At 37.7% G+C, this 17489-nt stretch overlaps 1 protein-coding gene across 2 annotated transcripts; it reads right to left on the bottom strand.

Annotated features, from left to right (window-relative positions):
- Positions 1-1101: 1101 nt before the first annotated feature.
- CWC27_2 (Peptidyl-prolyl isomerase cwc27) lies at positions 1102-14640 on the bottom strand. 2 transcript variants are annotated; one of them, XM_051212105.1, is made up of 9 exons: positions 14493-14640; positions 13891-14144; positions 13053-13294; positions 11733-11836; positions 7520-7589; positions 7194-7390; positions 5503-5785; positions 3430-3551; positions 1102-1672 (listed from the first exon to the last, which is right to left on the bottom strand). In XM_051212105.1, the coding sequence occupies exons 3-9, from the start codon at positions 13125-13127 to the stop codon at positions 1501-1503; spliced, it is 1023 nt and encodes a 340-aa protein (XP_051072242.1). In that variant the 5' UTR covers positions 13128-13294; positions 13891-14144; positions 14493-14640; the 3' UTR covers positions 1102-1500. The 2 variants fall into 2 exon arrangements, with proteins under 2 accessions (XP_051072242.1, XP_051072241.1); XM_051212104.1 differs by having other exon boundaries at positions 7520-11836.
- Between the last annotated feature and the right edge of the window lie 2849 nt (positions 14641-17489).

Below are 17489 nucleotides of genomic sequence, written 5' to 3' on the forward strand. Positions count from 1 at the left end.
TCACTGACTTTTTGAGGCTGGATGGTTGTTTATAAAATTGTGAGGACGGAAAGTAGATGTCCGGTACTTTAAGCGGGTTAGCGGGTACGGAGGATCCACTTAGGTGAGTTGAAGAACCCTGATTTCAAACCAATCGTGCACATGGGCTACATGGTGCTGAGGGTACAAATGACGTATGAACCCACTGTTGATCACCGGCAATCATGGGACTGCATCTCCTGACGTTGTTCCACTGTCTTATGGATAAGACCTCCAGGTCAAAGGCTTGGGAAGTGACTGTAAATTGTAACCGAAAAACGAACTCACCAATGATCAAGTGAAACGCCCACCACCACATTAACTTTCTTTTACCTTGTATGACTATGTCTTGTTTATTCACCAATCACAATTTTATGTTCATTATAAAACAATGTTCGCCTTGTTGACTCATTTTTCCTATCCTCTAGTTACTGTTCGGTATGTTATTTATGTCTGTTTTTCCCTGTGTTGATAGACTGTATTGTTTATTTTGTATACTAACGGTGTTAATTTATGTTTTAGAAACACATAAAGTTTACCAAGCCAAATAGCTTACTTGTTCTAACTTTGTTTAAACCAAGACTCTGTGCTCGACAGCTTAGAGTTACACCTGTAGGAAATTGCTTCCTACAGTGACCCCGGGCAGTATTCAAGCCCTCACACAAATCGAATGAAGTGTGGCGTATATGTATTTGGTGCTCCTTTGTACCAATACTTATATGTTTGAATAAATAGATATTGCGCGCCGTGGTAGTCAGTGGTTCGGTACGCTTAATACATGGCCCAAATATCTCAGTAGATGAAGATTCATAATATCATTAACTGATTTGTCATCATTCCCCAATACTCTAAGTCTAACCTCACTGTTACCTGCCCCGTGATCTCAGCAGATGCGAACAATATTTCCAGGACATTTGTGATCAAACACTAGTAACTTACGAGTACACTATACCCTTAATGGCCGTGTTTCGCAGCCGTAAATTAGAAATCGGAATCAAACAGTCAATTTCATGGGATGTATAGTTTATCACTACTCACTTCAAAGCGAATTCAACGAAACTTTTTAAATAAGATCTTTAAATTCTCTAGCTGTGTGACGGAAACAAAAAAGCGATAATCTTAAGTTCATTCTAATGAATATCGAAGTGCTGTCTCATTGTTCAATCAGTTGAATCAGCATACTTTTGTTTGATTAATATAATCTACATAAATATTTAAATTTTCCTCAACAATTACAGTTGAAGCTTATCATCAACATAAGACACAAATTCAGGTCATCAAGAAATTCAGTAGTTTTGGGTTGAATAGTGTGTGTTAATAAAATCAGTTATTTACAAACTTGATTGTTTTGTAAGGGAAGTGAATCAAGAATTACAAAAACTTATATAATTCATTAGAAGAAACGTGCTGCATTCCACTGTATAAAATACATTCACAACAACTTATGTACAGAAAAATGAATACAAATTTGTCAGAAACATCTTAAACACGCCGAGATTTTTTCTCTATCATACTTTCCACATCTCCACCCCTCTTACGAACATTAAGAGGATTTCTAGGATCATACAAATCATAACGATCAGGATGTGGCATAGTAGGATCAAGAACTTTTCTAGCTGGTGTTGGAACTTCCGATACTAGACGATTTTTCATCCTGGAATATCAAAAATACGAGATGAGTGACTTTAAATTACATTTTATTAAAAACTATGAATCATATAGGCATAGAAATCTCAATAAATCTTCCGAATGTGGGTTACCTAAAAGCTAGTTAAAATAGTGAATATTTCAATAAGTAGTTCTGTAATCAGCGATGTATATGTTTCAGTTTGCTTATAATTCATTACCCATTTATTCCTAAGTTTTAAGCCCCTCTTGACAGTACTAGATTATTACACTAATTTGGCGCAAAACATTTAGTTTCTATATGTTTGACGTACTTCAAATATTTACAACACTTTTAAAGGTAATCATTAGGAGCTGTTACTACTCAATAAATCAAGTACAAATTAGCCTTGAGTAACAGTTGATATTTGACGGATGAAAACAGTATCTGAGGTGGAGAAGGATATGAGACTTTAACAGAATAACTAAAATATCAGTTTTCAAATTGAACCTATACAAATCCGCTGAAAACATTTCCTGATTTCAGTACTACGTGACAAATGCGACAATTTTGCTAGATAAACATGCTGGACGCTCACAAAAGATTAATATGCAGAACAAACACAGCTCCAAAATCGAAGCTGCCAGGAAAAAATATTTCCCAAACGTGGATCGTGTGATCTAAATCACTAAACTAATATTTTCATTATTCGTATCCTAAAGTAAATAACATTTATCTATTACAATGAATATTTAAACAGTTATATGTACCACTTAGCTTCTTCGACACTATGGCGTGCCTCAGAAGATAGTCAGTATCATACAGAATTGCAATGATGGATTAAACTGCAAAATCGTGCATGGAAGACAGCTGACAAACTCGTTCGAGGTAAAGACCGGTGTCAGGCAAGGTTGCTTACTCTCATGAAGACGTCAACATCGAAGGGGAAGCATGGAATATAGTGGACAGCTAGGATGCAGCTGGACGATCTAGACTTCACAGATGATCTGGCTCTTCTATCGCACACGCAACAGCAAATGCACGAGAAGACGACCAGTGTAGCAACAGCCTCAACATACACAAACGGAAAAGTAAGATTCTCCGATACAACACAGAATGTGCCAATCAAATCACACTTGATGGAGAAGATTTGAAAGATATAAAAACCTTTACATATTTGGGCAGCATCATCGATGAACACGGTGGATGTTAAGCAGATGTGAAGGCGCGGATCAGCAAAGCGAGAGCAGCATATTTACAACTGAAGAACATCTGGATCTCAAAGCAACTGTCAACCAACACCAAGGTTAGGATTTTCAATACAAATGTCAAGACAGTTCTACTGTATGGGGCAGAAACCTGGCGAACTACGAAACCCATCATCTAGAAGATACAGGTGTTTATTAACAGTTGTCTAAGCAAAATACTTCGGATCCGTTGGCCGGACATTATTAGCAACAACCAACTGTGGGAAAGAACAAACCAGATCCCAGCGGAGGAAGAAATTAGGAAGAAACGCTGGAAGTGGATAGGACATACACTGAAGAAAGCACCCAACTGTGTCACAACACAAGCCCTCACGTGGAATCCTCAAGGCCAAAGAACACATTACGCCGAGAAATGGAGACAGGCATGAGAAAAATGAACAAAAATTGGATGAAACTGGAAAGGAAGGCCCAGGACAAAATGGGTTGGATAATGCTGGTCGGTGGCCTATGATCCATCGGGAGTGACAGGCGCAAGTAAGTAATGTACCACTTGTTTCAAATAAAGCAAATTGTTGTATGTGTCAACAGCAAACATACCAATCATCCATAGGTGAAAATTTGCAAAGTTCTTCGTTTGATTCTTCGGAACCAATAACACTACGAAGACGATTACCGAATCGTTCCAACAATGATAAAGTTACAGCTTCACGTTCAGAACCCTGTAAAATAAATATATGTTACTTCAAAAGAAAACAATTGCAGCTCTTACGATTAGTAAACAAATGAAAAAAAACACAACTCTATTTCCAAATCGGGCCTAGTTTTTTTTACTAGTTTAGATGAAATTAACTCATAGGTTGTTTTGACATTATATATATTCCACATAATATTAGATTAATGAAACAGTTTATTAATTTATACAAAAATCAGTGATTTCAATGATCTAGAAAACATGAAATAATATTAATTCGCTTCATCCTACAATCTTTTTTAGGTCTTAGTTTATAAAAATTCTGAAATAATTGTATATTATAAGTTAATGAGATTTCGACAAAATGCAATAGATGAATACAGGAGCTGAGAAAATGTCATAACCACATCTCTTTTCGTTGTTAATGTTATTTTTAATAAACATGTCTTTGTCATATATAAAATGTAATTCACAAATATATTGACAGTAAGAAAATACTCAACAGAAAATATAATGAAATATTGATTGTTAAGAATATGGAAAAAGATGTAAAGAGGAAAGAATTTAAGGAGATTAAGTGCATCAATGTGAGAAATGAACTTGAAATATTTACCGTCATGTTTTTATCTAGTGTTATCATAACATAAGGAAATCTAGTCGATAACCAATATATATGCAAATAGTCAATAATGACATGAAAAGATACTATGAATGGTTAGGATATTATGATTGTATCATCATATTTATCAACGTCATAGAATGAGTCGATAGTTGTCCCTATCTTTAAAAAGGGTTCACGTCGTTCCTGTAACAACTATCGGGGGATAAGTCTACTTCCGATTGCGTCCAAGCTATTGGCTTCCGTCATACTTCGTAGGTTGTTCAAAACCCGAGAAAGATTGACTCGCGAAGAGCAGGCTGGTTTTCGTTCTGGCCGAGGATGTATTGATCATATCTTCACCCTCCGCCAAATTTTAGAACACCGTCATATTTATCAAAGGCCAACAATCGTAGTGTTTCTTGACATCAGGGCTGCCTTCGATTCGTTGGACAGGACTGTTCTCTGGGATTGTCTATTGAAGGGTGTCTGAGAAGTTTATTAACATCCTAAAAGCGCTATATGCAAGCACCTCAGGTAGAGTGAGGGCATACAACCACCTCTCTCCATTGTTCCATTCAAGCAGTGGAGTTAGGCAGGGTTGCACAATCTCACCATTCCTCTTTAACTTTGCCATCGATGACATTCTGGAAACAGCCCTGATGGATGTAAGCAATGGCGGTATGGATCTGTTGCCTGGAGAAAGACTTCTCGACCTTGAGTATGCGGATGATATTGTCTTACTGTGCGATAATGCCCAAGCCATGCAATCCGCACTTAATCAGTTGGCAATCAGTGTCCGTAGGTATGGTATGTACTTTGCACCTTCGAAGTGCAAAGTACTTCTACAAGACTGGCAGGATTCTAATCCTGTACTCACCCTGGATGGTGAGCAGATAGAAAATAGTCGAGAAGTTCGTGTATCTAGGTAGCTGCATAAGTGCTGGTAGTGGCGTGAGTGATGAGATCAATGCACGTATAGTGAAAACCAGAGCGGCCTATGCCAATCTGGGCCATCTTTGGCGCCCTTGTGATGTTAGTCTGGCTGTAAAAAGTTGCTTTTTTCACATTTAACTCTATCACTTCCGGAAAATCACAGGTACTCTACAAGTAACAACTAATAAACAATCCATATTTTTATGTATTTTAATAAAATTTCTGCCTAAAAATAACATACAAACAGAGAGCAATATTGTGAAATATGTTTGACTTTTATCAGATACTGAACATTTCAAAGAACTCTAAAATGATATGAGTGTACGTCACAAAACTTTTAGAAAAGAATTCGAAATCGCATGTATTCAACAAGTAAAACTTGAATTTGACAAAACGATTCTGATTCAATAAATTGGGGACATACGATTATTTTGTATGATCTTACCTTTATAGCTTTTTTTGACTTTGCTTTGTAACTGGCAAAATCAGCTGAAAAAGTTTCTAAATCATCTACCAAAGGTTGAGTAGTCTTTGAATCACCATCAAGTTCGCCTTTTTGTTTAGCCTCCCAGCGGGCCAAGGCAGCTTCTTCTTGTTCTTTTTGCTCTTGAGCTTCACGGGCCTTACGTTCTAATTCTTCCTTCTCTTTCGACTGTTTGTTTTTTTCAGCGCGCTTTGACAATGCTATTTGACGACGTAATTCCTCAGCTTCTTGTCGCAACATTTCACTACAAAAGATAAACAGCAAACCCCAAATACTTAATTACCCAATCAATCACACCAATAAAGTTAAACTTGACAATATTCAGTCATTTATGTAAGAGTTATTGAATTTTATCGATCAAGCTATTGACGTAAGTACGACACTTGAAAATTCGATGGTTGGAGAAAAAAGAGTGGACTCTGGATGCTCATATGTACAGTGTACCAATAACTTCACCGTACGTGCCCCCCAAGAGATATAAATTCTTATCACAATACCACATTCATGTAGTGCAGAATAACTGAAAGACACATGTTCAAGGTTGATACGATTCCCGAGGATTAAGCCTAATAATCAGGTCTTAATTGATTGAAGAATGAGTAACCTATAAGCTAATATCGTCCAATCGTCTATGACATTTTATTATCTTTATTTTTTATCCATATGTTTTATATAATCACGTTATTTTATTATATGAAAACTGATCATTTAGCTAGTGGTCCTTTATTTGATGTATAGTTACTCGATGACCTAATAATACGGTCCCATGAATAGCTATCACCCAAACAGTGCTAAACTCCCTTCTGCTATCCGTGTCAATTTTTCACAACTATCCGCCTACACAAATTGCCTCATTCACCAAAAATTCTTCAACTTATAGATGGTTGGGCCACGTATTACGTATACCTGAACACCGATTACCACGACATGCAATGCTGACTAGTATTGGGGATGAGTGGAAGTTAGGGTTGGCCAAAGCAAAATGTGGTATCAGTACTTGGGATCACTAACTTCTAGTCTGAGCCATGTTGGTAGATGCAGACTACTTGGTCGAACAATTTTTATTCCTCAGTATTATGGTCTCTTAATATCACTTTATTTCCACATTTTAACCCAGATTATTCTACAGGTTTCTGATTGAAAATATGTACATTTGTTTTAATGATTGATACTAAGGTTTTAAGTTGTAAGCAGCTGAGGAGAATCCACGAAACAAAATACTTCATATTATTCTGCTATCATATTTGTTCTTTCTTCATTCAAGTTGATATTATTGTGTTCATCTATCGATTAGCATCGTATTCACTGATTTTAACAATCGGAAGTTCAGTGCAATCAAACCACAAAAAGCCTACATAACAAAGCCTCTCGTTTAATTGTCTTCATCCACCCAATATATATCATCTTTATGTGGGACGCATTTCTGTACCAACAAAAAATATTAAAATAAAAAGAGACACCTTTTTCTCATTTACCAAACGTCAAGTAAAATTCAATATATGGGATTAAAAACTATGGATCCCTTATGAAGTCACAAGTAGTGGAGAGACAAAAAGATGAAATGCATATTTAGCACAAAGACACCAACAATATACGATATGTTGCTTTCAACCATAAATAAAACTTATGCGAGAAAATATCAACTGGCTTACATTCGTTTGGCTTTAGCTTCATCTTCTTGAAGGTGTGTTGCATCACGTCGCCGTTGTCGTTCTTGAATTTCTTTTTCTAATTCTGATTTTGCACGATTAACTGCCTCAGCATCTTCATCGCTTATCGTCACCGGGATTGAGCTAAGACGAGGATCAGAAAGGAGATCATGAGCACTTTTACTCTTTTGTCGAAATTTCTAAAAATAGTAGATGAAATCTAAACATAACATGGAGTATTTTTACAAATAAATCATGTTAACTCTTGTTGAGGAAATGCGAATGTACATGAGAAATTAACGATAAAAATTATATACGTTAAAAATCACCTCAACTACTGTGTTTACAACTTCTTCCTCTTCCTCTGCTTCTTCTCCGAAAGACAGAAGAGAAAAATTCCTACAGAATAAACGATTAATAAAATTACCAATGGTATAATACAGGGAATTTTGTTAGTAAATAGTATTACGTAGAAATACCAGTAAGATAAGTATTATAAAATGATTAATATATTCAAAATAAAACGTAAAGTTAGGATAATAGTGACGAATATATTTCACTTGTTAAAATTCAATTGTCAGATTTTGCTTATTAATGACTAATTTTGAGAGGTAATTCCTGAAGTTATAATGAGAAACCGCGACCAGTGCAGTTCAGCTAGTCTGGGTGCGAAGTAGTTATTGACCAATGCAATAGGAAGACGGTTGTGTAACATCGAGGACAGACTGAAATAAGATATGTAGACCATCAAACGCTAGTTTAGTAGTCTGAAAGTCGTGAGGCCTGAAGGTTCTACATCCAAAACACGGCATAGTAGTGGATCGGCAACTCAGGTAGCAACAAAACATGATGCTAGTAGGTGCCACAACCCAGTTTGTTTCTTAGTTTCAGTCGATCACAACGTCGAACCTGTTACCTATGTACATCGGTTCAAGTTGCCACATCCCGTTAGATACGATAATATATAAAATATAAATTAGTGAAATAAAACATGAAAAAATTTATGAGGGATTCAGAAGCTCAGGATTCAGGAGAAGATAGAGAATGGATGCACCTGAGCCGTTGCAAACGATTTCGAGCCATGTCATTCCAAGTCTCTAACCATTGGTTATAATAGCCACACGGACACTAACCAGGTAGTCCGTACCTATTAACATGCTGAAGTTCAGTTGTCAGTGACTTCATGGACTGATAACATGTATTGATGTGACTGCCCCTAGCTTTCTCCCAGCCTGCTTCTGCACCAGAAAATTTACTGCCTTACTAATCAATTTACTATCTTTACCTAGTACTCTATTCCTAATCCATGGCACTACTTACTCCGTGGTCCCAGAATACACGAGCAGTGCTTTGTAGACAATTATGATCAAACACCAGTAACCTACAGATATCGTCCTACACTGCAAGTAACGCAAGTTGACGAAAGAAAAGCTAGCCTTCTGAATCCGTTCCGAGATTTCTCCAGACACCAGACTATCAGTACTGATGAGACTTCCGCGACAAGCGAAGCGGTCAGTGTGTTCAACTACTTCACTCCCTAACAATAATTAGGGCGATGACGCAGGCCAATCTTGAAGTTACATTTTACATTTGGAGAGAGAGAGAGCCGCATCCCAAACATGCTTGCATTGTTGATCAAGGTGGTCAGAAGACTGTGCGCTTTGTCAACGTCTTCACCAAACAGAACCATATCATCTGCGTATTCTAAGTCAACAATTGAACCTCCTGGTAGAAGATCGACCCTCGAAAAGTTGGACAATGAAAGTGTTATCTGTAAAAGCATGTATATAACAAAGTTAAATAAAAGTGGAGAAAGGGGACAACCCTGACGAACATCACTTAAAGTAACCAATTCCGACGACGGTTAGCCACAAGCTTAGACCCGACCAAAAGTGTTCGAGAAGAGAGCCTGTCCAAGGTTAATGTAACTATTTGGTACGTCTTTAAATGAGACAACGCCACAGAACCTCACAATCAACAAATTCGAACGCTGTAATAAGGTCAAGCAATACAATAATAGTAAGGTGTCAAAAAGTATATCTATGTACCAGAATCTGATGAAGGGTGAATATTTGGTCTATACATCTATGTCCAAATCTGAAACCAGCCAATTTTTCTCTGGTTTACTCTCCACAAGGTCTAGTTAGATATCGAAGTATTATTGAAGCTAATTCTTTAGACACTATATTAGCTAAATCGATTCCTCTGTGATTGTTAAAAGAGGATTTTTGTCCTTTCTTATAAACTGGGACGATCAGAGATCGGAATCAGTCAGATGGGATTACGTTCAGTTCCCAGATTTTAGCTAAGATCTCAGTTAATCTAACTGCTAAAATTTGACCACTATCCTTAAAAATCTCAGGGCTTGGTTCGTTAGGTCCTGATGCTTCCCCTCACTTTAGTTTAATTATAGACTTCTCAACCTCACTAAGAGTTGGAGGACTTACATCAGTTTGCCATTCAGATAGTGGGTAACTGAAGTGAGGTTGAAGACCAGTTGAACTTTTCCCTAAAGTTTTCTGCCCATCGGTCCAATCTTCTGGTTTGAGAGTGAGTAACAGTCCCCCCTTTTTCCGAGATAGTTTGACTAACAGCCACATTTTTAATACCCGCCTCCTTGATAAGTCTGAACAGCTCTCTGCAGTTACCTATCACTGCTGCGTTTCCAATCCTTTCTGCATTCGCTACCACCGCTCATGATCATCATTACGTAAGATTATGATCAGCCTACGTTTAATCTGCCTCAGCTCCTCATTGTGTTCAGACTGGGACGGAATTAGTTTTCGAACATCTATCAGTTCTACAAAGACACTAAAATCAGCTGATTTTTCCAAACCTTTTGATTACTAATAGATACTACTGCTGATTCCCCAGCTTTTTGGATGTCATACTAAGCTACCTCGGGGTGGATATCACTTTCACTGTTGACCAACTCCTCTAGTTGTTCCTGAAATATATTCTTAGCTTATCTATCATTAAGTTAAACTCCGAGGGGTTTTCTTGTTGGAGCTTTTATTCATCTAGAAAGACGTGGATAAATACTTGCTCAAAAGAGGGCATGATCCAGGTCTAATGTGCTCCAAAATGAGTGACAGTCTTCTATCGAGTCGCTCCAACGATGGCTAGTAGTAACGTGGTCTATTTGACTTCATCGATGAGTCGATTGTGGAAGTTTCCATGTCAGATGATGTTTCTCCTCATGTTTAAAGTTGGTGTTTGCCAGAAATAAACGGTTATCTGAGCACAGTTGCAACAGACGGCTGCCATTATCTGTTCGCTGAGCTGTAACACTGTAAAATCCGCCTAAGTGGTTTAGTTTACCGACTTGAGCAATAAAGTCACCTGAAACGTATCAAACCAGAGAGTTTAGCTTTTTGAAAGAGGTTTGATAGCTTCCCATAAAATTCATCTTTAACTTCATCTGACCTCCAATCAGTGGGAACGTACGCAGAGACAATGAAAAGGCGACGGCATGTGTCCTTAACTCTCCGAGTTCTTACTGTCCCGTTTGGTTGAATGGTGCTGTTGAACTCCGCCCTCGGGCCTTAAGTTGGTGCTTTTAGTCTTACCGTTCTCCAACCAACCTGCCTGGCATGGAAGGACCTAAAGGAACAAGTGTTCCAGCCAATATGGCTCGTTGAGTCATCACAGTAGGCAAACCCGACCACCAAATCAGGGTAGCAGCTACGGTTGGGTACTTGCATGGCATACGAAATGAATACAGTCGATATGATACTGGTCCACAGCTTTGTAACGCACAACTCAGTTTTAAAGAATGCGACAGTTTCTCATCGGTAGAAATACTTAGATATCTATTGTTCCATTGTTTGGGAAAAAACCTATCTCACAGTAAAGCTATGAATAAATTTTTCAAGCAAAATGCTTCAAATATGCTTGAATGATAAACTGCCGCATCTACTCCATTCAGTGGGGATCTGAAAATTCACCTACAAAGTAACATACATTGACGCAATCTAGTGTTCGTTTTTAGTTGCATTTCTTAAAAAAACAGAATTTTAGCTCGACAGCTCAATTTTAGATCATTTTACTGTTTTGGTCACTTGGCGAATTAAGCTTCTTTAAACTATAGAAATCAGGAAAACACGTTCAAAACACCTGAATTTTCATTTAAAAAGTAATTTGACTCCCTAACCTGCAATAAGCAAAAGTGAAAGCCTCAAGCAATTTCGGATTTCCTTTTACCCCCACTATATTATCCTCGTTTTTTTCACTTCACAGTTTCATTTTGTGTTTGTATACATCTATTTATCCTTGTTACATCGTTTAACTTAATAAATTAACACTGATTAACATATTAGCTGTCAGTCTTTTAAAATACTTACTGAAACTATGTCACGTATAAGACAATCATGGCCAGTTATCAAACACCAGTTAAGAATAGGTTACGATTTCATGTAAACGACTGTAATAATATAACTGAAACAAACACTTCTTCCTCCAAATCTTTTACAACTAGTTATGATAACAAGATATATACGTTTTCGAAAATTAAGTCTATTTTACAGAGATAGGTTGACTTACTTTGTAGCTTTTGCAGTGACCTTAACTTCCTCTTCGGGACCTGATTTAACTACCTTCTTTGGCCGATGCCTCGGTTCAATATCGTCATATGGGTTGAGTATAACCTATCAACAAATCAAGTTAGGTAAACAGTTTTAAACTTTCTGAGATACGTGAATATAGTTGTAAATAAAGAAAAATACCCACATAACCTTGTTTATCTGGTAATGAGTCACAGCTTATGTACGTGAATTGCAATTGTAAGCGCTACCTAAATTAAAGCTTGTCAAGGTTTGTGGCTAAAAGATAAACAGAAACAAATGATTCACCGAGGAAAAATAAACGCGAAGTACTGGGTTATGAACCTATAGAATTTTGAAATGACCATCTAGACCAAATCGAGGTACGGTTTTAGCTCACGGCCTTATGCTCAAAACCTGGAGTCTACACGATGCGACCCATAAAAATTTTAGAGGAAAAAAGATTTAAATTATGAGAAAACACTTCAACACCACTGGATTACAACCAGCTATACAAACCAAAGATACAATAATACACGAAAAGAAAACGATGTCGAAAATAGATTTAACAAGTAACTGGTTATCGGAATGCAAACAAAATGGGAGAGCAGTTGAGCATTTACTGAACAAGTATATTGCTATAACAGAAAATAATTAATGGTTTCTAAACTTAACTTCTACAACCTTAACTGACACAGCCATTAGGAAGACTGAATTAAATCCCTAGAATTTAGTCCACATCTTATGACCGTAATACTTACTAATTATTACAGCTTAAACCTAATACCATTTGTCGTACACTAACAACCGAACGACTCAAATCATTTACATCATTCACTTTCATATGTATGTGAGCACAATATTTAGTGTTCATTAGACAATAGTGCCTAGCAAGTTTCTAATATACATAAAACAACGTATAAAGTAAATCTCTAAACCAACATCACCCAGGACTGAAACTTACATAGTGTACTTCCTTACACCTGTAGCTCTTCTAGAGTTACTGCCGGTCACAAGCCCGGGTAAAAGAGGAGGGTTGAGCGTGGGGTTAGCGACCCCATCCTGTAGAAAACTAACTCACTGAAAATAATTCGGTTTCTTTTATTAGTCTGAAAAGGTGTATTGTGTTACCTACAGCATCTGCCATTTCCACCTCTTTCGCTTTCGTTGCCCACCACTGCTCACGGTCGTCCCTCAAACTTTGGGTTAGCCTAGATCTGATTTATTTACGCTCTTCATCGCGTTCAGTGTCTGATGGGATGAGTTTACGAGAATTTAACCAAAAGTATATATATATATATATATATATGTGATGGCTTACATAAGTGCTAACAATCCGATGAAGCCTCAACGGTCGTTCGTTTCGGCCTACATCTCCTTCACCGAGCCGCAGCATATTGAACAGAGTTTCACCAGCCACACGACCAAACAATGTGTGTTTTCCTGTAAGTTCTGTAGCCGACCCTAGAGTGAAGAAAACTGACTCCCGTTCATGTTTTCTTCAAGGCATGCCATCCCAACAAGGCCACGACGATTGAAGGATAGTCTTGAATGAATTTCCGTCTGAACGATATAAGAGCAAGAGATTTAAGACATGAGGACTCTACTAGTTAAACTCAATAAATTGTTAAATAAGTTTATAACCAAAAGGGACTGTAAGTTGGTTACTAACATAGTGAAATGGAATGTTACTTCAAAGAAATCATCTTTAAAAAATTAACAGTCAAATAAATGTGGTTAGTTGTCTGTCTAAAGGTCAATTTAAGTAATAACACAAAAAGCCTACTTTGATGGCCTAGCTCAATTTGTAGTTACATGTTAGTTTAACAACCTTCATTCAAGTAATTTTATATCGTCATCATTAACACTACAACTTAGTATTACAACTAATATTACGTTGCCACAATTATTTACTGTTCATATTTACTTTGAGAATTTAACTCTTTGAAGAATATATATAAAATACTATTCTGTGACCTTTTTGATTATAAATTTGTCAAGAGGGGATTTTGCTGGATTTTGTGTCTTTTAATGGTGGAATCGAACAAACATAATGATCTGGTAGTCCTGTCATAAGAGAAAACGAACTAAAAGCTAGGGCAAAAACCACGACAAAATCGGAAGATACATAAAGAATAAGTAAAATACTTTTGACCAACCTTAAAGGGTTGTCCGTATATACTTTCTCCACCTTCTCCAGTACCTGTCGGATCTCCACCCTGAACGATGAAACCACGAACAAGCCGATGGAATGATGTGTCATTATAGTAGCCCTCCATACACAGCTGGACAAAATTTCTGCATGCTTTAGGGGCTTCTTTGGACCATAACTCAATTTCTATTTCCCCAACTGTGGTCTTTAGAATAACTTTACCATGAGTTGCTGGTTCGGTAACGTAGATGTTACTCATAACTGAAAAGTAAAAGACGTTACATGAATATGTGCAGGCTTTATTATTATGCTGATTATACTTTGGAACCACTGCCGAAAATATCACACTTCAATGCAATACTTGCCAGATTAACTTATAAGTTGTTGTTTTCATAAACGGTACACCACATAGATCATGCATAAAACTGGTAATGGATGTCAAATAATTTCGTAAAGCGATTCGAAAAAACATTGGACCAAAATTCATTGTGTATACAAAAGTATTCGCATAAAATAAAATGACTGAAATAATGAACAAGGATTAGCACGTGTATTCAATGCCGAAAAACATGACGGTGTTATATTTCCAAAAGAATGCCTGTCCCATACCGAACAGTGTTGATTCCAATAAGTAATGAGACTGTAGTTTACGAACGACCTTGTAGCAATGCTGAAATGACCTTGGGAATATCCACCTACTAACAAGGACTAAACGAGGGTTATTAAGCAATGTAAGGAATTATAATTGTGATCTAGAGTTGCTGACTAGGGTTGAAAACTATATTTAGTGTTTTAATCACGAACTGACATCAGCCATAATGTCGAAATAGTATTTAGCCAAATGTGTGGATGGATTTCGCGCTAAAATCCAAGACCCCTAGCAATCAAGGGGTTCTGTCCACCGCAGTCAGCATGTTGGTTATACAATAATGGTCCCCTCTGAAACCGTGCTGTTTGGGTGAAAAGAAGCTTAAGGATAATAAATAGTCATGCATACCGTCGCATATCAGGGACTCCATAATTTTTAAAGGTATAGAGAGAAGAGCCACCGGTCGATAACTCGAAGATTTGCTTAGTCGACCTCCTTTGAAAATTGGTGTGATGTGAGCCTGCTTCCAATTTTCTGATGATGTACCTCGGTTTAGTGAATGTGAGATCACGCCAAACGGTGTTGTCAAAATGAAAGCTGCTTCCTCAGTATAGTAGAATGGACCATATCTGGGCCAGGAAAAGTTTCCTTGTTTAGGTGACGCAGTTTCCCGTACACCACGTCAGGACTCAAGTTCGCTTCTGAGCATCCTATTGAGTTGCAGATGGAGCTTTCATCAAAATAGTTAGTGTGAGTCGGTTGTAATGTCCGAGAGTACTGTTTAGCTGCGTCACCGTTGTTGCTGGTTGGGCCATTAGGACTTAGCAGTTAGGAAACTCCGGTTATGGCTTGCCGAAGGAGACTGCGTGATGGAATAAGGTTTTGGATTCGAAACAAACTTGTCGATTAGCTTTGCCGACGCCTATCTTCTTTTATTTCTTTTGTGCATATGTTCCTTTTATGTTTGTATTGCCCGTATTACCTGAATTATCTCGGTTAAGGTTTAAAATTTTCGTAGATCTGCTTTGAGGTACTTTTCTTTGGTGGATTACGACACCAGTAATCACACTGTGTATATGGTCGTCTTTTAGCCCTTTTATTCCATTAACAATGGTCGGCAGTACTTATAAATATAGACGGCCAAATTTTTGTTTCTCCGTGGAGGAAGAAATGAAATGTAGTGAATGCAAAATGTGGGTTCATAAGACATGTATTCATTTAAGTCCCACCCCATACAAAAGATGCTCGAAGCTCAACTCGCATTGGTTTTGTACGTTTTATTGTTCGAATAAGACATTATTGATCCGGAAGGCTCATAGCCTCCCGGCTCTGGCCTGCAATAAGATTGATTGTGCTTGCACTGTTAACACGAGTACTGACCGCAAACAATATGTCATTGTAGTACCTGCTGTTGTGGGACATGCTAAACACCCATCTCTGAATCACGGGAAAGTAAAATCTCTTTCTAAACTACCAAAGAGTGAAATACTACTTGATGTAAATGGCCATGATTCTAAAGTAGAAATTAAAGACCCGGATAGAACGTCACCATTCCTAGTGGTCTCGATGTGGTTATCCAGAGTGACGGTAAATGGACGACCATGTGGAAACAAAGAAGCGAGTAAAAAAGCCACTCTGTATTCTTCTAGTGCTTTTGAGGTAACAGCTGTGAAAAGGAACGTGTAAGGTATTCGATGTCTAGCGGATTCAGTTGGGCTGGTCTGCCCATTAATTTTTCACAGTGGTCTGCACATATGTCCCCCTGTTCATGCATCTCAGCGATAGACATGCTTTCTTAGTTCTCGACTGATCGCTCTAGTTTACCATATTCCCCTGTTAGTTTCTTCATTGTACCAGACAGTTGTCTTACATTTCCTTCTCTTGCAGCTTTGAATGCTGTCACTGTTAGATCTTCTATGTGTTTCTGCTTGTCGGCTATAATGTGCCACTTCATTCTCTCGTTTGTTTCTGTGTGTTCGGCATGAATTTCTCTGTTCTTGTCCAATTGTTGTTAATTGCTGTCTTCTCATCCTTCCTTTCTTAAACCCTGCCATAGTAATAAACGGAAATTCATTTTTATGATTGCGCTTTAGCTCTCCAGCACATCCTGGCAACTTGAAGTCAACGTTTCTTCAGTCACTTTTCGGTTGTTGCCCATGAAAATCTCCTTTTCTCTAAGTATATTTTGCAAGGTTTTTAAACTGTGCTGAGATGCATTGTGAATTTATTATGTTGTGGTGGTCGGAATTCAATATAATCCTTAAACTTCGTATACAGTTCGTCTTGATAACCGTTCTATATAACGCCCCAACGGTATATTATTCGGAAGGTGAATACGAAGCGTTGATTACGTTTATTACGAGACCACACACATATATCCAAATGTACAGATGCGTTAAACGAGCATAGAAGAGTTGTGCCGAAAGGCAAGCAAGCGATCGAGCGAGTGAGCAAATATGAGTAAGCGAGTACAATCAAGCGAGCGCAAGCGAGAGCGAGAGCCAGAGCAAGAGCGAGACGAGAGTGTGTGTTGAATATGAATAACATGGACATATATATACCTAGTGAAACGAATGAGTCATGGAATCAAATAAGTGGTTAGTAGTAAGACTAGCAGAGTGAATAAATGCGTAGGCAGTAAGCAATATTCAAGCATACGTATTTCATGCAAGCACAAAATAATAGGGGTACAATAAATTGTTATAGTGCGGATGACTTTGTCCGCTAAATAAGTTATCAAAAGGGCACGATACCGTTTTAGTATTACAGCTTATGTCAGTTCGTGATGAAAACTCTAAATCTAGTTCCTCACCCTAAACGTTAACCGCAAATCCTAATTCTGATCCCTCAAGCAGGTTCATAATCTACATTTGGTCTTAGTTATTAGGTGGACACTCTGAAGGTCACTTTAGGGTCACTCAACGGTCGTCCACAAATTATGGTCTCATCATCACCAGTGGGCGTTGTATAAATGACAACTTAGCACCTCGAGGATTTTGAAAAAAATTTGGACTTTG

Source organism: Schistosoma haematobium, chromosome ZW (genome assembly GCF_000699445.3).
Source record: "Schistosoma haematobium chromosome ZW, whole genome shotgun sequence".
Lineage (NCBI taxonomy): Eukaryota > Metazoa > Platyhelminthes > Trematoda > Strigeidida > Schistosomatidae > Schistosoma > Schistosoma haematobium.

Coding starts and splice junctions, on each gene's coding strand:
- CWC27_2 (XM_051212105.1), bottom strand. CDS start 13,127: ATGCTGCGGCTCGGTGAAGGAGATGTAGGCCGAAACGAACGACCGTTG. Junction 11,837..13,052: donor ATCGGATTGTTAGCACTTAT/GTAAGCCATCAC, acceptor ATTTGTTGATAG/GTTATACTCAACCCATATGA. Junction 3,552..5,502: donor AGTCAAAAAAAGCTATAAAG/GTAAGATCATAC, acceptor TTTATTTTACAG/GGTTCTGAACGTGAAGCTGT.